Source organism: Megachile rotundata, chromosome 6 (assembly GCF_050947335.1).
Source record: "Megachile rotundata isolate GNS110a chromosome 6, iyMegRotu1, whole genome shotgun sequence".
Classification (NCBI taxonomy): domain Eukaryota; kingdom Metazoa; phylum Arthropoda; class Insecta; order Hymenoptera; family Megachilidae; genus Megachile; species Megachile rotundata.
Genome location: NC_134988.1, coordinates 11,918,597 through 11,942,333, shown reverse-complemented (window position 1 = coordinate 11,942,333; position 23,737 = coordinate 11,918,597). Strand labels below are relative to the sequence as shown.

General features: G+C 37.8%; 1 protein-coding gene across 1 annotated transcript; it reads left to right on the top strand.

The window, feature by feature from the left end:
• The first annotated feature begins 11,877 nt into the window (after positions 1 to 11,877).
• LOC105662470 (uncharacterized) lies at positions 11,878 to 13,443 on the top strand. Its single transcript, XM_012285071.2, has 2 exons — positions 11,878 to 12,377; positions 12,826 to 13,443. The coding sequence occupies exons 1-2, from the start codon at positions 12,371 to 12,373 to the stop codon at positions 13,359 to 13,361; spliced, it is 543 nt and encodes a 180-aa protein (XP_012140461.1). The 5' UTR covers positions 11,878 to 12,370; the 3' UTR covers positions 13,362 to 13,443.
• Positions 13,444 to 23,737: the final 10,294 nt, after the last annotated feature.

The following is a 23,737-nucleotide window of genomic DNA, read 5'->3' as shown; positions in this document are numbered from 1 at the left end:
TTCCTGATTGCTTCACCAATTTTCTCTTTGCAATCATAAAATGGTTCGATAATTTTATTCACTCAATATTTTTATTTTTATTCAATTTTTCATAGTTTATATTTTATGTTTTCGTTTCTGTATTTTAATAAATATTTCTGTAGTAAAAATTTTGAGGTTAGGAAACCACTACTTTGAAGGTAAAATAGGAATTCGATAATTTATTTTGTTCACACAATTTTTCCTATAGCTTCTATTCTATATTTACATTTCTGTATTTTAATAAATATTTCTGCAGTAAAAATTTTGAGGTTAGGAAACCACTACTTTGAAGGTAAAATAGGAATTCGATAATTTATTTTGTTCTCACAATTTTTCCTACAGCTTCCATTTTATATTTACATTTCTGTATTCTAATAAATATTGCTGTAATAAAAATTTTGAGGTTAGAAGTCATCAGTGTACTTTGAAGTTAAAATAGTAATTCGACAATTTATTTTATTCGCACAATTTTTCATATAACTTTTACATTTTCATGTCTGTATTTTAATAAATATATTTGTAGTAAAATTTTGAGGTTAGAAGTCATCAATGTATCTCCAAAGTAAAATAGCAATTCAATCATTTATTTTATTCACCCAATTTTCCATATAGCTTCCATTTTACATTTACTGTATATTAATGTGTTTCTGTATTTTAATAAATAGTTCTATTGTAAAAATTTTTATGTCAGCAGTTCGAATTTCGAAGAGAAAATTGTTTAAAATTCAAGCCTGTCATCATTAAATACTTGAACCCGAAGAATAATTTTCGTAACAGCAATTGGTCGGATCGTCGAAAAACAAGCATCTCGTGATCACGATTTGTACCGGTCCCGCGATTTACGTTGCTAATAAAGCTCCCAAAAATTTGCATAATACATTACCAAACATGGTAGCCGTAACTTTTCCGCGGTTACCCCTTGATAGTAATGCAACGTGATTTACTGCTGCCTGCGCGGCTGCAATGTGTGTATTACCTTACAAAGCCCGGAGACTCCTTGCTGCCATGTTTGGTGATCGGTAATGCATGTTAATTATCGTACATTGTTTTAATTCCCGTGTGCTGAGCTTTATTATCGACCGGCTTTTGATTTACGACACGGCGGCACCACCGGTTATGAGAGACCATAAGGTACTTTCATTCTTTTTCAATAAAAATACCGCTTTTGTTACTCGAACCGTCGTTTATTTTGTTTGAAATATTTCGACGGAAGACAGATGAGAAGACATTTATTGTAACTTATGTTTTATGCTTTCTGTTCTTCTGTGGATGAACTTCGGTTAATTTGACACGATTTCGAACTTGGAGTTGCGAGTTTCTAATTTATTACGGTGAAAGTTGGGATATTTGGATTTTTAGAATTTGGCGATTTGAGAATTCAGGTATTTTATTGGATTATTTGAAAATTATGAAACTTAGGATTTTAAAATTAGACCTACAATTTAAAAACCTAAAAATTTGGAGGATGAAGAAATTTAGGAATCGTGGAATTTAAAGATTAGAGAAATTAAAATATTTGCTAACTTGGTGTTTAGAAATTCTGTCACAAGTGTGAAAGCGATTAGAATTCGTGAATGTCCGCATTCCTGAACCGATTGAGAAACACGAGAATAGAAATTAGAAAACCGTCAATAAAATCGATATAAAAGTACCGATGACGCCACACGCGATAAAAGAACAAAAGATCAGACCTCGATTCTTCATATTCCAGCTGAGCACACGCAAACTCTAATTAAATATTCGAGCGAAGCTCATTTAATTCACTCGTCGTTTTTAATCCCCGCGTTTTAAAAGTTCTGAACAGCCGTCTTCAATACACCGGCCAGTTAATACTTGCACGCGCAAAAAATTCATACTACGCGATCCAAAAATTTAATCTGACGATTTACCTGTGCCGGCGAATCTCCGTTCGCCTCGGCTAAGAGCAGAGGCATTAAAAGTTGTACCTTTAATATCGCGCATAAACACTGCGACGGAATTTACAACCGTCGTATTTAATCGACACCGTCTTAAAAGGGTCCCTCATCGGGCCACGACCGTCACACCGTTTCACTGCGGGTATTATGCCTTTACTTAACTGGCATGCCGTTTTGTTTTGCCACCGTGAACGCGGCACGTTTGCAAACATGCACGGGAACTACATGGATTTCGTGTGAGATGAAACGGGATACATTAGCAGAAATTTGAGTCACATGTGATAGAGATTATACTAGTTTTTAAATTTTTTACTGAACTTTGGAAAATTTGAAGTTTTGGAATTTTTGAATATTTAGGTTTTTGAGGTATGGGAGTCTTTGTGTTGTCATATGTTTAAATAGTTAGGTTTTAGATTCCTGTATTTCCAAATTTTCACATGTGCTAATACCTAGACCCCCAAATCCTCATATGCCCAAATCCACACATTCCCAAATCCTCACATGTACAAATCCACACATTCCCCAATCCTCACATGTACAAATCCACATATTCCCAAGTCCTCATATGTCCAAATCTACACATTCCCAATTCCACACATGTCCAAATCCACATATTCGCAAATCCACACATGTCCAAATCCACACATTCTCAAATCCACACATGTCCAAATTCACACATGTCCAAATCCACACATCCCCAATTCCACACATCCCCAATTCCACACATTCCCAAATCCACACATGTCCAAATCCACACATCCCCAATTCCACACATGTCCAAATCCACACATTTCCAAATCCACACATCCCCAATTCCACACATGTCCAAATCCACACATCCCCAAATCCACACATCCCCAATTCCACACATGTCCAAATCCACACATCGCCAAATCCTCACATGTCGAAATCCACATATTGCCAAATCCTCACATGTCCAAATCCACACACTCCCAAATCCCTACATTCCCAAATCTCCACAAATCCAAATCTCCAAATGTACTTAAACATCCCTCTCGACCAATAAAAAATGACTACCTGAAAATTTGTAGGTAGCTCGTTCTATAAAATCAACTCTACATTGTCCCGCAGTAAAGGTTAATGTTCCAAGACTCCCGGTTAGCGTTATCGGTCGAGCAATTCCTATCGAATATTCGAATCGTGCTCAAGCGGTTGAATGCATAACCGCACACTACACTATGGTCGATCTACAAACGATTAATCACTTACATTTACGATAATGACTTTATTGCGGTTACGATAGTATCGAGCATCGATAAAGCGCATGCACGGAAGCAATTCGAAACGTGACGAACATCAAAATTAATGTTCGTTGAACTAGTGGGTTTCGTGTAACCCACGTTATCTTGGTTACGTGCGATTTTTACGCTTGATGTAAGCTACTTTTAAGTAAAGTATATGTTGCGAGCATCGGGGTTCTGTGATATCATCTGCTTCCTGAACTCTTTCGAATAACCAATCTTGAATATGCAGAGATACCTTTTGTTAGAGGGAAATTGGAGTTCGTGGATAGGTGATTCATGGTGGCAATTATGAATCATGGCTTTGATCTTTGATCCAGTGAAACTTCTGTGCCGTGTACTTGATTTGAAGTTACAGTAAATCTTACAGTGAACATCTGATCGGATATCTGGAGATGTGAATATCAGACATCTTGAAAATATATGAATATCAAAAATGTTGGAAACGTATGAACATCAACAATTTTGAAGGTACATGAATATCAGAAATCTTGAAAATATATGAACGTCAGCAAGCTTGAAAAAATGGGAACATCAGCAACGTTCAAAATATATGAAGATCAACAACCATGAAAATATATGAATGTGTGGAACCATGAAAATATATGAATGTGTGGTACCATGAAAATGTATGAATATGTGGAACCATGAAAATATATGAACATCAGCAACCTTGATAACATATGAACATCAACAACCTTGAACACATATGAACATCAACAACCTTGGAAACATATGAACATTAGCAACCTTGAGAACATACGAACATCAGCAACCTTGAAAATATATGAATATGTGGAACCATGAAAATATATGAGCATCGGCAACCTTGGAAACATATGAACATCAACAACCTTGAAAATACATAAGCATAAAAAATCTTGAAAGTACATGAATATCAGCAGCCTTGAAAATATACAAACATCAACAACCCTGAAAATACATAAATTTAATAAAATCTTGAAAATACATGAATATCAAATATCAATTAAAATATGAATATCTAAAACCTTGAAAATACATGAGAATTAGCAACCTCGACAAAATATGAATACCTAGAACCCTGAAAATATATGAATATCCCCAACCTCGAAAATAAATGAGTCTCAGCAACCTTGAAATTATACAAACATCAGAAACCCCGAAAATGTATGAACGTAAGAAAAGTAGAATATGTGCGAATGAAAAAATTGTCACCATCAGGTGCGTGTCCTCCCGATTGAACTTTGGGGAGAAAGGTCCTGTAGAAGGTGGGTACACGTGTCGCGATGGAATCCTCTCGGAGGTGCCTTTGAGACCGCGTCCCGACGCCAAACGGAATTAATTCGACAAATTACGCGGCGGGGATAAGCGTGTGCTCGCGGGGTTACAGCTTCCACGATTTCGGTGTACAAGCCTCTAACGATACGGAACGAAGGTTGCGCACGGCATAACCGTTGGTTATCCGAGTGCTCGAGTAACATTCCAAACATCCCACGAACGGTCACGCGATATTCCCCGGGGTCCTGGAACACTCGTTTCTATACGGCAACGCATTATCCCGGAATCCGACCAAACGAATCGTCCTTTCCCACGAAGCGTCCCTTTCGTGGCCACCGCCGGCGGATTTCGCGTGTGCATAATTCCCAGGGACCGATTAATTATCGCTCATCTAATTGCGGTAATAATTATGGCCACGCAACCGACGTTGCTTTGCTTCGGGAGGGAATCTAATCGCGTGGCGAGGGAGAGAGAGAGGAAACCCTTGGCGTTGGGGAGCAAAGGTTATCGACGACGATAAGTGCTCGTAAATAGAGGAGAAACTTGGAGATACGTCGGGTGTGTTACGGTAGACAGTGCGTTTGATACCGCAGAGATATGCTGTGGGGGAATGGTTAATGGGAGGAAATGCGGGGGTGCTGCTAGATCGATCATGGGGTCGGTTTAAATCGGTTACTGTTGGCTCTGATGAAATTCGTGCAGGGCTGATACTTCGGTGTTTTGAGATACTGGAGGTGTTGAGTTGTGTGTTGGACGTTTATGAGGATATTAAGGACTTTTGAATGGAAGGTGTCTCTCAGTATTTAAAAAAAAACATCACTAACTATGTTATCTTAAGAGTTTGAGAAGATTAATGGAGATGTAAAAAGTATTTGGATAAGAGTTGTTCGGTACTTCGAAAAGAAGCCATCACTACCTATGACAATAATTTAAATGTCTACAAAAAGATGCATCCTTGTTACCTGCAAACATAGCACATGCTAAAATTGAAATTTTCTGAAGCAAAATTCAGGACCAATATTTTAATCAAACATCCTCAAAATATAAAAAAAAACACCATCACTCGTTGATAAAAAAAATGAGCCTAACTGTAAATATCATCCCTAAATCTTATAATACTACAATAACCACAAAGAAACAATTTTACAATTATTATATTTTTGTCTTAAAACTACAATTAAAGATTCTTCCCATTTACTTGGTTTTAGAATTAGAACATACGTCTGTCGATGTAATTTTGAGTGAAACAATTTGCATTTGCAAAACAGCCGCCCTTAGAAAAAGAGAAAATCGAAGTCTGTAACGCAGTTTCTTCGAGCAGCATAATTTTCTGGTGCACCGGTTTTTTCCTCGACGGTCGAACCACCATAAATAAATGTTGTTTTTATGGCTGCCAAATTGGGCATTTAAAAGTGCACGCAGGTTTTACTAGCAACAGGGTGCGTCGATGTTTTGGCAAAGGGTCGGCTACCCTTCTTTTTTCGACCATGAAACCTTCATGGTGATAAATTACCGAAAATATTGCTACTCTGTATGAACAGGTACCTTAAGAATATCATATTTTGCAATAAATGTTGAGATAAACCAATAAATATAAGAATAATGTTGAATCATCTACTATAAATAAACTTTGAGTATCAGAAATTAATTTTGCCTTCTTGAAACTTTCTTTGAATTTATAATAGGACGAATTTATCATATCATAGAATTTTAATGAAAATTTGTAATTGCTAAAAATTTGTGCTAAAATTTTTTTTTGCAAATAAGTGTTAACAATAATTTTATCTATGTAGCAATTCCAAATAATAATTTAACAAAATTTTTTTCTGGCAAATAAGTGTTAAAAATAATTTTATCTATGTAGTAATTCCAAATAATAATTTAACAAAATTTTTTTCTGGCAAATAAGTGTTAAAAATAATTTTATTTATGTAACAATTCCAAATAACAATTTAAAAAAATTTCTTTAAAAATAAAATAACTTTGTCGTTTATGAAATTGTATAAAATAAAATAAGTAATAGTAGTTTTGTATTGAAAATGATGTAAACTGAGAAAAAGGTTAAGTGTTAAGTTTGTACACCCTTTAAGTTAGTCTTCCGTGAAGCACACGACGAAACCAGAATACGTATATGAAACTGGCATTGACCGGAGCCAGGGTGTTTCTCGCCAGAGGTACTAATTTTTTTCCCGAAGATAATACAGCACCGTAACGTATCGGGCACGCAAAAATACCGTGCACCATCACCGTCATCATCGAAAACTGTCCGTGACCAGAAACGAACGCTATACGCAGAAATAGAAATACCACGGAACATTTCTCTCTTTCAAAAATGTTTCTCCCTTTAGCAAGTTCCGCGTTCTTTTATCCATGGAACTAATTTTCTAATATCGTATCAGTTTCTAGCTCGAGGTTAAAACCCTTGATAAAAATATTTCTTCCAAAAGCATCTTCTAAATTTAGGTTCGTAAAATTCTTCTAAAACTTAAGTCTTCTAAAATTTAATGAAATTATATAAAAAATAAATTTCTCTTTTTTTAAAAAATACAGCTTTTTAAATGGTAATTGATTACACGCTGCAATGTTTCAAAGTATTACAATTTGCTACGGGGTAGTTATACATATTTAAATCCCCATGACAGCGCATAAAGTGTCCAGAAATTTATTACGACCCGATTAATAAAATTTCATAAGTCAAAAGAACGCTCGGAGCTTCGATACCCTAACCTTAACACGTTCTCCGAAGCTCTTTCGCAGATTTTGAATTGCAAATGACTGTGGCAATAATTTAAAGGTAATAAGACATCCGCCATTCACGAAACAGCCAACGACGGTAATAACAGGCTTACGTTTGCTGCTTGATGCTCAATTTGCCAAAACTAACGACAAGTTGGTCAGTATCGACAGCTTTAGGCTATGGCAAGATATATTTTGCTACAAAGTTGGTGAATTTAGGTTTCCTTCAGGCATTTAATCATTGCTGCTTTTTTAGGGCGTTCAGGTTTCAATCATGTCGTTCACTTCCTATATTTCGGCAAACATACAAAAAAAATTAAAAAGATGTTTTATAAGAGAAGATTATTTTATTTTGATGACAAGGTTTTTTGTGGAGGAACAAATCTTGAAAATATTTTTGGTAAATGATTTTAAAATTCGTACAAAATGTAACTATTTTAATTGCATGTAGAAGTGTTAAGTCTCTAAATGTTGTTTGAATATGGTTTGTATTAATTTAACATGTATATAGGTAACTCTTTAATTTTGATCAATTAACTCTTTACAACAGCTCGCAAATAATACGTTTTCCCCCAGAAAATGACTCAACTACGCATATTAAATTTTTCTTATTTCCAAAACTCGAAGAAGTTGCAATTTACACATTTTTTTAATGAAACGATGATCAGATAATAATTAAGTATACAGTATAGTAATAACATAGTACAAATACGGTAGAGATTTTTTAAACAGGCGTGTATTTACACGATGAAGTATTTGCTCGACCTTCAGCAACATGTATGGATAATAAAGTTTAGCCGGAGGATAGTGGGACACCGTGTATTTGTTGCAAGGGAAATTACGACGTCGATATCCGTACAAGATTACAGAGTAATCTTTCTCACGTGCTTGCTTCGTGTAATCCAAATTCCCCGGCCAAGATAATGAGTGCTGCTTATATTTTGTGAAGTGCATCCATGAAAGAGGATTGTCCTCGATGCGGCCCTCACTTTTCTCTTCGCGTTGCAGCTGCACCCCTGCGCTGCTCTCGCTCGAGTATAATCAGAGCCTATTTCTTTTAATAGGTCCCTTGGGTAGGGACTTCCTTCCTATATATCGACGGGACCGAGTTGCTATATATTTGACCTCGGTCCAAGGTAATTGCTCCGGAGGATGAAAGAAATTGGATTTCGGGGAAATGAAAGCACTGCATCGTGATTTGACGGTGCAATGTTACACTTTACCGATATAAAGGAATTTTAGGGTTACACCGTAGGCATGCATTTGCAACTTTTTTCAAAATTTATGACTCGCAAGCACGATGTGCAACGTTCATTTCGTGTAGTGGTCACGTCGATTTATTCTACACAAAATGGCGGACGGTGTGCGCGCATATCATAAACCAGAAACATGTTTAAAATATATTCAGACAAATATGTCGTACATTAAAACAAATTATTAGAGTATATTAAAACAAATAGTGCACTGTTAAAAATATGTATAATATATATGTTGAATAATATTTTCATGATGTACATCTTTTACAATGGTCACATACATCAATTTATTTAGAGGTTATGATTACATATAAATCATAAGAAATATTAGTACCAAAATATTCAGATGATGCATTATAAAAATATGTGCAATTAAGTAGTACATTGTAGAAAATATATAAAAGTATATTCAGTCAAATAGTACATTGTTGAAAGTATATAAAAATATGTTCATTCAAGTAGTACATTGTTAAAAGTATATAAAAATATGTTCAACCAAGTAGTACATTGTTGAAAATATATAAAAGTGTGTTCAATAAAATAGTACATTGTTGAAAGTATATAAAAATATGTTCACTCAAGTAGTACATTGTTAAAAGACTATAAAAATATGTTCAACCAAGTAGTACATTGTTGAAAATATATAAAAATATGTTCAACCAAGTAGTACATTGTTGAAAATATATAAAAGTATATTCAATCAAATAGTACATTGTTAAAAGTATATAAAAATATGTTCAATCAAGTAGCATATTGTTGAAAATATATAAAAATATGTTCAATCAAATAGTACATTGTTGAAAATATATAAAAGTATGTTCAATCAAATAGTACACTGTCAAAAGTATATAAAAGTACGTTCAATCAAGTAGTACATTCTTGAAAATAAAAAAAAATAAATCTAAGATGATGTACTCTTTAAGTCGTTACTTTGTATCAGCCATGTAGCAACATAATCTCCGATAATTTTGCTCAATTGCACGACAATGTGCACATACATTTTACCGCAGCAGTCTATATTTTCCCTCGTCATTATTTTACCCGGGAGATAATTCAGTAGATTGCAATTTCTGGTTCCTACAATTGCTTCTGTATCTCGTTGCAGCTCATGCAGGTACATTTACATGGACTCCATTTCGAGAGCCCGAAATTACAAAAAGTCCGCGTGAGCGTCGAGTTTCCACGTTTCACGCGCGCAATGATAGACATTTAAGGAAAGATGAGAGATCAGAGAAGCGTCTCTGCAACCACGACCCGACCACTCTAATGACAGAGAATTTAGGTCTCGATGCTGAAAATACGGGGGAAGAAGAAAGTATTCTTTGTTTATGGTGTGCGAGCAAATCTCGAGCTGGTTGATGCACCAGGAAAGGTAATCGTTCGCCTCGGGCGATTCGAGCATCCGCTTGGCGAGCGAGCAGCACGCTCCGCCACGCTTCGACATCCCCACCCGCACTTCAAGGCACGTTTACACGCCACGATCGTGACTACCGATTGTTCGCGAGCAGACAATGAATCGATTAATCATTTGCCGTGGTTTAACGCTGAAAAGAACGCCCCCGGGGGCAATTTTGATACAATTTTTCTATTCTCTTTTGCACCCTTGACGTTCGGGGGTGAAGTCGTGGGTGGCTCAGGAAGATTGCGTGCATTAGTTACTTTACAACTACTATTTTCTCGTGTTGTATAACTGTGAACATGTTATATCGAACACTATTTATAGGTTCAACTCTGGATCTCAAGGCTGCAACGAGTTCACAAATATAGTTTAATGTTAGATCTTCCTATTAGACCAAAATGGCTGGGCTTAGGTTCCAAAGTTCATTTCATGTCACAATGTTCTGTTGTGCTTCTGGCAAAATATTTGTTATATGTTTGTTGAAGTGAATGGTTATGTTGGTTAATGTTTCAGTATTCACTTATTTATTTCTCCACTTCAATTTCAATTTGGAAGTAAATTTAATTCTAGTACTTACAGAGTCACGTTGAGAGCCGCAGTGAAAACTGATGTTCGTCAAACACACTGTACAGATACTTACCCTTTACTTTGATCTTTTTATCTGAACTTAGTCTATCAATGTGATCTTCTAATCTGAACTTGATCACTCAATTTCACTTTCAGGTCCCAACTTACTCCTTCAATTTCACCTTCTAATGTGAATTTAATTTTTCAACTTCATCTTCAATCTTCAAACACAACATTGTCTCATTAAGTTCATTTCGTCTGCCTCACCTAACTTGAATTTAAATGTATTCAATTTATGCCCACATATTTTTGAAAAGTCTCAATTGAACAATAGACCTTATTCACATAGAGCTAATAAGAATAAAAAATGACGTGATTTATAGTCGTTTCGAATCCAGTTGTCGGGAGTAAAGTCGAATGCAACTTACCGTTCTACGATGTCCGGGGAACGATCATTACCCTCGTGCTAATGTACGGTCCTTTGACTTTAATGCCGTTGTCAGTTGGAAACTTTACGATCCTTCGTTTCCATTCGACTTTACATAGCGACGTTATGGTTCGCCTCGTTGTCTTACCGGTTCGTTAGCGACAGATTCCGCGTCGCTTCGCAGCCACTCGTCGGAGCGAATTATCGTCTTGGGGCGTAAAAAGGACAACCGGGTCCCCGCGAATGCTTCTTATTCCGGTGGATTCGGTCGGTAGTTGGTCCGCGTGCCGACAAGTAATTGGACGTGTCTAATTGGCGGCCAATTTTGGCTGCGCGCAAGAATTTGCGAGACTCGATGACGTTCGAATAAAAATCGAAATTTACACGTGACGCTTGGCACACGTTTACCGCTAATTTTTTTGCTGGAAATCTCTTTCTGTGTGAAGACATCAAACTCGAATATTTACCATTTTAATGTACTTTAAACTGATAGCGAAGTATCTGAAACGTTCTCGACTTAGTTCTTGATTTGATTCTCGAAGAATTAGACGAAGCGTTATTTTAGAAAGTGCATACAGGTGCACGTTACTCATGTTAGCATAAATAAAGTCAACGGGAAGCAGGAGCTATATTTCAAGCGTATTTTATTTTTATTCCGATTTCAATCTCGGAAGCGTGATCTTTTACAGCTCCGCTAAAAGAAACCTTAATTACGCCTCGAAATTCATAAAGCAAGTGGATGATGATGCAGTTGGTTAGCGCAAGGCTCTTCTAATGTCGATTTATAGCTGCTAATAATGACTCAAATCGTTTAACGACCATCCGTTTATGTTACGTGTGCCATTTACGGACGGGCTTCAAGGAAAACTGTACTTAAACGATATCGATGAATTTCGGTATTTTATTGATCGGCACGGAGAAACTGTTATGGCACTTTAATAATACACCAAGCGTAAAACGTGGAAATGTTAAGAAACACTTTCTAGAAAATTCATTTCCTTGTGTACGCAGAACTTTTTATTTATCACTCAAGTAAAATAGAGTACTTTGATGTGGTATTTTAAAAAATGTGAAATTTTTCACTTACAATAAAATTTGATAACAAATTTAAAAATAAAGAAAATGTGATACATTTTTCGCTCACGATCTCTTGAATGATTCGTACGAATGTGGCTATTGATCAGATTTCGCGGTTGTTTGCTCGATGTCGAAATCGTCGAAACTGTCGAATTCAATAAGATCATTAGCGAATAAAAGGAGCGTCAACATTCGCACTACTACAAATAAATGTTTCGAAATAATTCTATACAAAATTCCGTACTGAATATTCTACAGATGTTAAGTACGGCTACATGCGTAATGAGCGTGATAGCATTCATACTGAGATAAAGATAACAATCGATCGACTATAAAAGTCGATCTACGAGCTGCAGAGGTATCAGTAACTAGATTTGCTACAAAATCGTCAGTCATTTCAGTAGAAATTACAAGAAGTTGTTACGAGAAGTTATTACGAGACATTCATCATGAAGTGTAAGTAATTTAACACCTTTACTATTCGCATGGAAAAATAATTTTCGTATTGAAAAAATATTCTGTTACACTAAATCCATGTCTCTAATAATTACTTACGATATTTTTACCGTATATCAACATCATTTTTTATTCACAATTACATGGTTAATTAATTGCGGGTCTTTAGATATAAAACGAAAGCAAGCATTCAAATTCTTATATTTAACAAATTTTCAACCCTATTCGATACTGTGTTTAAGTCTTTAATTTTATAACTTTAAAGTTATACTTCAAAATTAAGAATGCAGCTGAAAAAGAAATAAAACCATCTTAAATTTTCTAACTTGAAAAACTTCCTGTAAAGCTCTGACAGTTTCAGTGTCAACCTGTTTCACAAAATTAATCTTCAATCGAAAAATCGCGTATCGCAGAATAAAGATAACTGAACCACGTTTTTAAATTTCAGGTTTACTGTTTGTAATGTTCGTCAGCGCAGCGACAGCTGCATTCGTTCCATTTTCCGAAACAACTGGAAAACCTATGAAAGCGTGCAACGGCAAGAACAGCTTCCAGCGAACGTTCAACGTGGCTCACGAAACGGACTGCACTAAGTTTTACAAGTGTTTAGGACGATACGGTTTCGAGATGGATTGCCCGACTTTGAAAGGAATTAAATTGTTCTTCAACGAAGAATTGCAAGTTTGTGACTGGGAAGGTGGTAGTAATTGTCAGGGACCAACTGAACCTTCAGAGAATTCTACAACCACATGGGATTATGACACCACGACTTCCGAAAATGAAATATCGTCGGTGGCGACGCCAAGTAACCAATCAAATTTTCCGGAGCCAGACTGCTCAGCTAATCCAGACAAGAAAGCAGCTCACGGTGACAAACATATGTATTATGAATGCGAGGATGGAAAACCGGTGGAAAAACATTGTCTGGAACATCACATCTTCGACATTACCATCGGGGGATGTATGCTGGACTCATCTACCTAGACCTTCGGCTAATCTAAGCTTAAACGATTTTTATTATACAAATTATATTATATATGCAGAATAAATATATGTAAATCATCAACGAATGTTATTCTCATGTCTCCTCTTCCAGTTACAGTTACTTCCACCTCCTCTTTCGCTGTATTTTATAAAAAATAAAGTACAGTGCTGTAATTCATTCTATTAGGTAATTTATAACGAATTGACATTATTATTTTTTACTAAAATTTTAAACGATTTAATTCCAGTACTTTTGAGCCGACACGTTAACCGGTTGAAGCGAACTACATCTTGAAGCTGAAGACTACATCTTGCTCTCGTAACGCGGTATCGAGAACAAGAAACCCAGATAGAAGTCTCTCTAGGCAGAACCGCTTTGCACGCTGACCTATCTGTCAGTATTTTTTCGCCGGGTTTCGTCGGCAAATTACCCTGAAAATTGCCAGTACCGGTTCGGCCCTATCGCAGCACGTGTGGGTGAACCCGGAGCCAGAACGTGCGTGTCCACGGCGACCCGGTCGTTACGACTTCACGCTGACTTTTGCACGCGCAAACTCGCATTGCCGCCACGAGCGTTCGTGCGAATGAAACGTGTGCACGGAACACGAGCGGAGGCCGCCTCGAGCTGATCCAGTAAAATTGCGTAGGCAGATTACTCGAGTTGTTACCCTGGCCATTACTTCGCCGAGCGAACACTCGAAGCGATCGACCGGTCAGAAATCAAGTCGCGACTGAATCTTTCTCTTTCTCCGGCGAGCAATTTCGATGGACCTTTACCCGACGACGATCGGCTCTGCCAGATTGCTGTTTCAGTTTTATAGCGACAGTGCTCGATGCTTTTAGACCGGAGATATAGAGAGACAAACTGGACTTGATGGATCCCTGTCCGACTTGATGATACTTGGAACTTTGTGGACTTCAGATTTTCTCTGGGGTGTGTTTTAATTTTGGGAATTTTGGTGCAACTTTCAGATTTGGGACTATTGGAAGATGGAGGGTTTGGAGGCAAAGAAGATTTGGAGGAAATTTTTGAAGTTTGGAGTCTTTGTGGATTTTTGGGACTTTAGGATTTCCAATATTTGGAAGTTAATGTATCATTATTGTTGTGGTTTGTAACTTTACATTTTAGAATTTTAGGGAGTTTGATCAAAAGTAGTAGCTTTCACTATGGCCGTCAACAAGATAGATCTATCAGCGTATAATTTATACACAGTTAAAATTTTTAGTGATGGTTTGATTAGAAACTTCAGCTTCCACTATGGCGGTCAGCAAATTAACACTGAACCTACCAGCGTATAATTTATCCACAGTTAAAATTTTTAGTGATGGCTTGTTCAGAAGCGTCAAGTTTCCCTATGGCGATCAACAAGTTAACACGAAACCTACCAGAGTATAATTTATCCACACTTCAAATTTTTAGTCATAGCTTAATCAGAAACTTCAGCTTTCACTATGACGGTCAGCAAGTCAACCCTAAACCTATCAGCTTATACTTTGAAATTAAAAATGAAATTGGAAAATATATAAGCAAACTGCAAACCATAAATGAATATAAACATTAATTCTTCATTTCAACATAGATTTCAAGAGAACCTCAACGAATTGACTTCTGATAGACCTATGAGCCAACCATGTAACCTCGCCACTTTTGCCTTTGGTGCCATCGTGCTATCAGAACTATAAATCAAAGAAGAATAATAGACACCAAATATCCATTTTCCCTGAATCTTCCAAAATCTCCTACAGCTTATTCCCGAAGAGTACAATGCTACAATCACCGTTTTTCTTCGAACAAGCATTGAACTATCCCGGACGCTTCTGCGGTTCGATCGTGGTCGAACACGCAGGGGGCAAAATTTTTCGTCATTGTTGGAAGCATTTTTGTGTAGGTTGGCGAAGGTGGTAACCGAAAGCGTGCTGACGCCGGGCACGCGCCTCTCACGCTGCGAGATAACGGTACCTGCCCTTGTTCCAGGATTTTAACCCGGACCTAACGGCCATCCACGCTCCAAAAGCTTGTAACTTTTTACTCGTTCCCTTGTAACGTTCGCGCAGGTGTCGCGAATGCTGTCGAAATTCGATTGGAGATGCTCCGTTTTTTCTTCTTTTTCCATCAAGTTTATCTTTGTTTGGCCTTCATAAATTCCTTCCTGCGAATACTCCGGTGAGTGGATCATAAATATTGCGGGATGGTGGGTTACTTCTGGAACTTAATTGTTCATCTGAAAGCGGTGAAGATTCGTGTCGAACCGAAAATTAAAGCTTTATGAAATTATTAAAATTTTGATATGCAGAAAATTCAGTACCTGTTAATTTTTAATTAATAACCCTTGATTCGTTTCAACAAAATTTGAGTAGTACACCCGACAACCTAGTTGTAGATTTTAAAGTGAAATTTTTAACAAAATCTCCAAATTATCGAATTTGCAAATTGTTCAGTGTTCGAGTAATAATTAATTAATGTGCTATATGTGACTGGTCGTATTAGGTTTTTATTATTATTTTTGTTCGACATATTAAATTGAAGACCGTGATTCTCAAATCGATTTCCCCGATGCGTTTGTGTGATCAGTGCGAGAAATCCTTTGAAGTTTCTCGTTCAACCTACTTTCGTTAATAACCCATTGAAAGTCAGAAATTGAATGGGGGGACAGGTCAATAAATGTACTTATAATGCCTACCAAGAATCGTTGCGAACGAAACCGCACAATCACTTTCGACTTACGTATTCGATTGGTACGGCACACGGAATATCCCCTTTATATACCATTATCTCATTTTATGATTATTTTATGCCTGAAATACAGTTACGCTACTTCGCTGCAATCAGCAATTTTTCTCTAATAAAACGCTAATTGCGAATTTGTCAAGTGCCGTTTTTTATTTAATAACCGAAGCATTCCTGTTGGAAATTATGGGTTAACGTATGTTGATTTTCGACTGTATAAAAGGAAAAAATACTTAAACGTTGAATTAATAACCAGCTTACGAAATAGTCGAGTACGATGAGCAAATCACTGGCAAATTAACTTTTAATTATAGTCCAAACATGGTAGCGAAAGTATCTGTTTCTGAAGACTTTCTGGGGCTGTAATGTTGTATGACTGTAATATTGTGAAATTGCAAAATTGTAAATTGGTAAGATTATAAAATTTTAAGACTGTAAAATTGTAAAATTATAAAACTGTAAGACTGTAAAATTGTAAAATTGTAAAATTGTAAAATTGTAAAATTGTAAAATTGTAGAATTGTAGAATTGTAGAATTGTAGAATTGTAGAATTGTAGAATTGTAGAATTGTAGAATTGTAGAATTGTAGAATTGTAGAATTGTAGAATTGTAGAATTGTAGAATTGTAGAATTGTAGAATTGTAGAATTGTAGAATTGTAGAATTGTAGAATTGTAGAATTGTAGAATTGTAGAATTGTAGAATTGTAGAATTGTAGAATTGTAGAATTGTAGAATTGTAGAATTGTAGAATTGTAGAATTGTAGAATTGTAGAATTGTAGAATTGTAAAATTGTAAAATTGTAAAATTGTAAAATTGTAAAATTGTATAATTGCAAAACTATAAAATTGCAGAACTATAACATTGCAGAACTATAACATTGCAGAACTATAAAATTGCAGAACTATAAAATTGCAGAACTATAAAATTGCAAAACTATAAACTTGCAGAACTATAAAATTGCAAAACTATAAAATTGTAAGATTATAAAGACAATAAAACTCTAAGACTACAAAACCCTACAATGTTTGAAATAAAACCCCTTTCACAAAAATTAAAAAACCCACATTTCCCACAATATAACTACATAATCGCAATCTGCATAATTTCACATTTTAATTCCATCGAAGCTTTAATTCGTAATGAAAGTTTTCCGAGTCCTCCGCGCAGAAAGCGGGGGTGTAAGTGTCTCTCTTCAGACGAGGGGTAGAATTCCTGGCGTAGAAAATTTGAGAACCCCTGTTAGACGTACTCGAGGTTAAACTCTCGCGAGGAGAGCTCTCAGACATATGGTGGTCGAAGAGGAATCCATGGGGAACGCCTCTTCGTAATAGATTGTGATCCGCAGGTGAATGCAGCGGTGTGCTCTGAGACAGTAAAAAGGAGTCGTTTAAACGACGGGGCGAGGTCCCCGATGGAGCTTCAAGTAATCTCGGGCGGATCCGAGTAAATTGGGGCACGCGTGTAAACGTTAAACCACGAGGGGATGAGGTTAGGGTAAAACGTGTGTGGTAAATCGAACTGACACACGTCGGCAAGACACAGCGTCTAAGGGGTTGTTAATGTTTCTGCTCTTAATAGAATTAATTAAGGGAAGAACCGCACGGTAGTCGGCTGCTTTGTGGCAGAATACTTTATTGCCATTTTGCTGAAATTTCTTAATTAAATTTTTTACTTTCGTTCTAGTTTTGCCTGTTATTTTAATAGAATTAGGAGGAAATTAAATAAGTTCGGTAAATTGTTTTTTATTGGAGAAAATATAGGATCGTTTTATTAGAATCGAGGTCCTTAAAAGGGGTGCAACTTTGAATAAATTATAGAATTTTTTACTTAATTTTAAAAGAGCACTTGTAAAATAGTTTAAGTATTTTTATTTTAGATAAATTATTTTAAGTGATTAAATTATTAAAATCTGATTTGCATGAAGGTATCTCTGTAAACTATGAACAAAAAAGATAATGTTGCGTCATTAATCAAATCACACGTATCGCATTGAATTGCATACGAACACGTTCCGAAGTATCTCGCAAAACATAATAACGACATAATTTCTCCCATAAGCACTTTCACAGATGTTAATCTATGACATCTTTAATAACCATCTCATGCAACCGGCGCGCACAAGAAGAAAAAAGAAAGAAGGATCGAAAAATCGTTTAAAGGCATCGTCAGTTTCCCATCAGCGTGTAACGCGAACTTTCCGCTGGTACTCCGAACATACTCACGGTGTACTTATCGTGCTAATTAAAGTGATGCTCGATTTTTTATCCCCGATATCGCTCACGATCTTAAGCACCGAATCTCTGTGCGGTCTTCATACAGCCGGCTCATGCGCTCCTTATTTGAATCGAATTTACGGTGCAGCAATTATGATCGCCGGTCTACCATCAAGATGGACATTCAAGAAAGGCAAATGAATAATAAGGGATCGACGGGACCCCGTTGAACTTACATAATCGTCGGCAATTATACGTTTTATTAACAACATGCTGTGGCCACGATTGTGCTTCGTCTTACCCCCGTATGATGTACCATATGAATTCCGATTGTGCAACGTTCAGTTCGGCCTGAAATTAACATCCTACAGCGGCTCGTTCCTTTTGACGGCGAACGTTTTGTAACGATGGCATCCGAAAAATTCGCGTCCTTCTCGAGATTGCGAGTCGCCAGATAAAAATTCCCCCGTATCGAAGATCTTTTCGCGTTTCGTACCGTGACTGGCCTTTTAATTACGCGTTCCAGCGGGAAACCTTTAGAATTCGTGGGACTTGCGCATGTTTCGGCCATGATTTGTACACGCGGTTCAGGAATAAGGATGATCGAGGGTCTGCTCTTTGCTGTTTTTTAGTGTGTATGCCATTTAACATTTTCGAACTAAAATCTCGCATTAGGGATGGAGGGTATGGACGTTGTATGTAGGATAATTTATGTTTACTGAAGTTTGAACATTTAGATTTAGACATTTTTCAATCTTCTGAAACTCAATTTCTAATTTTATAAAATCAGCATTAGAAATTATGAATTTTATATTGTTTAGAATTTCTAAAATTTCCAAATCTCTCATCCCCTAATTCTCAAATACCAATCTCCAATTTCCCAACTCTCAAACTTCCAAGTTCCAATCCTTCCACTTTCCAATCTCCAAGTCCCTGCACCCCAGCTCCTACATCCCCAAATTCCAACTTTCCAATTCTAAAATTTCCTCGTTCCCCGATTCCCCAAACTTAAGCTAACATAATAAACCTTAGCCCTCCAGCCTGAATACATCACCCGAAAAATGCCAATAACCATACCTTTCCCGTATTTTAATTTTTCCCAGGTCAAGCATTAAAATAAATTCATTTGCCTGAATCCCTCGTTTCGTAGGCAGACACGGTGAATCATTTTTCTTCGCAACTCGCGAGATAATCATCTCCGAAGAGAATTTAGGGGAAGCTCGTTCGAGGCTAATGCAAGAAACACAAACGGCTAGCCACCGCGATGGCAAACACCCGCTGGGAGGGTGCGACGAATCCTCGGCGTCTCCCGCGGCGTCGGGACGCCGAAGAACAATTTCCTCGTGACGCGGAAATAGTTCGTCCGCTCGCCAGGAGTTGTCGAAACTTGAGGCACGTGCCTCTGTCCGGTTCCCACGTGCCGTTTTGTCTTCTTCTTTCTTAGCTCTCGTATTTTCGTGCGCAGTTCGCCTATGAATAGACCCTAAGCTCGGGACGCCGCGTGACTTTGCGCAATTAGCCACGTGTGAGGCCAGACGACCATTGTCCTTTGTGTCCTCTTGGTTTCGCGTCTTTCTTTCTATTTGTGAAAATAAATTTGTAATACGACAGTTAGATCGAAACGCCTGGACATTTGGAAAAAGCTCCTTCTTTAGATGAAGTTGAAGATGAAGATGAAGGTGTAGATGTAGATGTAGATGTAGATGTAGATGTAGATGTAGATGAAGATGAAGATGAAGGTGAAGATAATGTTGGATTATATTAAACATTTTCAGATTTCATGTGAATTTTATGATCGAGTAAGTTGGCACACAGAGGAGCTTCCATCCTCACCATCCTACTGTCAACAATAGTTTATTGTTCAGTCAATTAGGAAAATATATGTATGTCATCTTTCTATGTCTGCTTAAGAAGGTTAATCTAGCTGTACAATTTAACCTCGTTAAAAAGTACATCAAATTGAAAATAGATGGAACGAAGTTGCTATCGAATGAAGAACTTGTCATACTTTTTAGTGAAGTAATTCCTGTGAAGTAAGATTGAGAAGTGAGTAACATTCTTGCTTGATCAAACGTAATTGCTACAATTGCACAACCTCGGAATATCTTTAATTATCCGAGTAAGCGAAGAGCAACCTTGAGAGCGCTCGAAAAAACAGAAATTCCTCAAATCCTACGAACCGAGTGAAACGAGTACCGGGCATACATCGTCGGGTAGCTGGCTCGGCTCATTAAGATCTTCAGCTGAATCCAACGGAATAACACAGCCATTAAAAGGTACGACTGAATCGAGGGATATTTCACGAAACGATTCGAGCGGACGGCGATCAAACGAGGAACGTCATCGGCGAGATGCGAACGAAGCAAAAGGACGTCGAAGAAAATGCGGTAGCCAAGAAAAAGTGGTAGTTGCCAAAGACGATCGCCGGTCGATCATTCGTTCCCCCTGAAAAGGTCGATCTGGACACGCTAACGAATCGAGCCTCGCTTCGAATGACACTTACGAGCCTGCGAAACGAATTAGCGGTGGCCGCAAAAAAATCACGGCTATTCCTAGTCCTTGAGGTCGGAACTCGTCGGTCGGGTGGCAGGTGCGAGGCTGAAATATTCAAAATGAAAAAAAAAAGAACAGGGAAAGATGAGAAAAAGGTTTTGACCAGCGAGACTAGGAAGACCTTCGAGTGAGCGAAACGAATGTCTTGCTCGGGAGAACTCGCGCTATCTGCAAACACAGCCGGGAACGAGCACGCAACAAGCTTCAAACTAGTTTCACAAATTGTTTAATGGTCCACCTGCCACCGTGATATTATTCTTGCCTGCCTAAGGAAGCTGCGAGTTGCTAGTAGAGAGATCTTGCGGTGAACGAGGATCTGGAATTGGTAGTTCGATCGACTTGGGGGAAAGAAAGATGTCGAGGAAGCTGATGGAATGTAAATTTTATGGCGATTCGCGCATAAGACTCTTTCGTGTCCTTTTATGGCCCCCGGACACCCGATAAAGCGGAAGAAATATTCAAACGCTTCAGTTTTTTGTTATTTGACAATTTGAATAAATGCTCCCTTCCTTCTTTGCAAATTGCGTGCCTCCATTTAATTGTACAGCTTTTGTATCTGCGCTGTGGAGTCTGTAGGATAATTTTAATAGGTCTTCAACCGCCTCTTTCTGGTACATAGTCTTTTTTACTGTGGCTGAAGAGGAATGGCTAACAGAATTCTACGTAGGAGATAAGTTTTTGTGGTGTTGAAAGTCCAGGTTTAAATTCCGCTATTTAAGTAGTAATGTACTATTTCACTATTTTTAAGTACATGTACTCTAAAATATTATACAATTACTTGGGACTATTTTTTGAGAAAGATACACCTTACTTCATACTTATATTTATATTAAAATTCATGTATAATGAGAAGAACATTACTCCCCAGTCAGAAAGTATCAAAAGTCTAATCTGTAAATGCAAGTAACAATTCTACACCTGAAGTTCCATCTCCAAGCTCCTGAAGATCCATCTGTGACTTTAATCGATCTTCATTTCGACAAGTAATAAAAATGAAAGAATAAAGAAAATCTAACCGCGTAGCAAGTTTGTATCTTATTGTTCGAACCCCTAGCAGGTGACCCATCGACCCTAATCTCAAATTTCCGCGGCCAGAATTCCAACACCATAGACATCGGAGGCTAGTAATAACGAAAATGGTGAGGATCGATTTCGAGCTGTGGTTTGCTCGGAACTAGTCGCCTCCCATTGGCCGGTCTCGCTTCACCGAGCAGCCGAATGAATCCTTTTTCTTCCCTTCGGCGTTTCGCGATATTCCGTTTCACCTGCCACAAATGGCGGAGGTGGGACGAAGGGGCAACAGGCGTCGGGCGAACATCGAGGGCTTCCTAGGCATCTTACTAGTCCACACTTTTTGTCCGTCTCACAAGCGGCTCGAAAGAAATCAGGATATCTGCTAATACGTTTCACGAGCCGGGGATCACCTGCCGGCTCCTTTTGTCCTTGAATAATTGCACCGGTCAGCATTTCGACCGGCGGTTTCGATCATGTCGATAGTCGGTCGCGGACTATGATTTTTCAAAATCATCGCCGGGGACCAGGAATTCGATTCGTATAAACGGGGACTGTAAACATTATTAGCGCTTTGATTGATATGGCGAAAGCTGATGCATGAGCGAGATAGCAAATGACTAATCAGTTCAAATGCTCTTAGTTCTCGATGCGTGGTTTAATATGGACGTTATTCAACATTTTTCTGTAGGAGGGTATAATTAAAATCGTTCGGAATTGGGCGTAGTCGAAATTTCATGTAGTAATTATGCATCGAGATCGAACAAGCGATACTGTGTGCAGTAGAACACTGATCGATTAAGACAAAGGGAGCAACAGGAATATCATATCAACGTACGCCTCATCAATAGACTCCTTCAAGTAATGTGGGTTCCTTCAAGTAATTGATTACAAATTAAGGGAAATATTTAAAATTACTAAGGGTCGAACATACCTAACATACCAAGAACATATTCCAGGTTATATGCCTTTATACCTTGTAATATACATCAATTATAACCATTTACCAATACCTACACCCACTCTAAAAAGTCAAACATACATCATCAATTAAAATCCTAATCGAATCCGTGGAAGTTCCAGATGAAGACGTGTACAAATGACAAGTAAATCCACGATCACAATAGACATCGTAGGAGGATTGCTCGTTAACATCCGAGAATCGTAGACACGCAACGGGTTAATCGATGAAGCTGTACGGAAAGCGAAACGGGTTCGGCCATTCTGAAATGACCAACGATCAAACAGGAGGTTGCGTGGGTCACTTTGCATTCCGTGCATCGTGCTAGCTCGTCCTAGGAGAGGAACGTTCCGTCGCGAGCCTCTATTAATCTTCGCAGGGTCGAGGAGTAGCCATTAATATTAAGGCGGGGTCACCCGTGGCCGCGTATCTTCGTGAGTTATCGTTCCCTCGACCATGTCACTCTACTTGACTATCTTTTATTGCCGCTCGAACGGAAGGGCAACTCGAGACGGATCGATTGCGGGTCGTTTTGGATCAACCCTTTACGGAAATTAATGATACATGGATTATTATGGGTTGATTCAGGTTTTAGCTTTCTTTCATTCGGTTTGGGTTTATTTGGGGATGAGGAGATGGGATCTTGGGGGTTGGGGATTTGGGGATTTGGGGATTTGGGGATTTGGGGATTTGGGGATTTGGGGATTTGGGGATTTGGGGATTTGGGGATTTGGGGATTTGGGAATTTGGGGATTTGGGGATTTGGGGATTTGGGAATTTGGGAGATTGAGAGATTGGGAATTTGGGAAATTGGGAATTTGAAGGGTTGGGAATTTGGAAGATTGGAAATTTGGGAGATTGGGAATTTGGGAGATTGGGAATTTGGGAGATTGGGAATTTGGGAGAT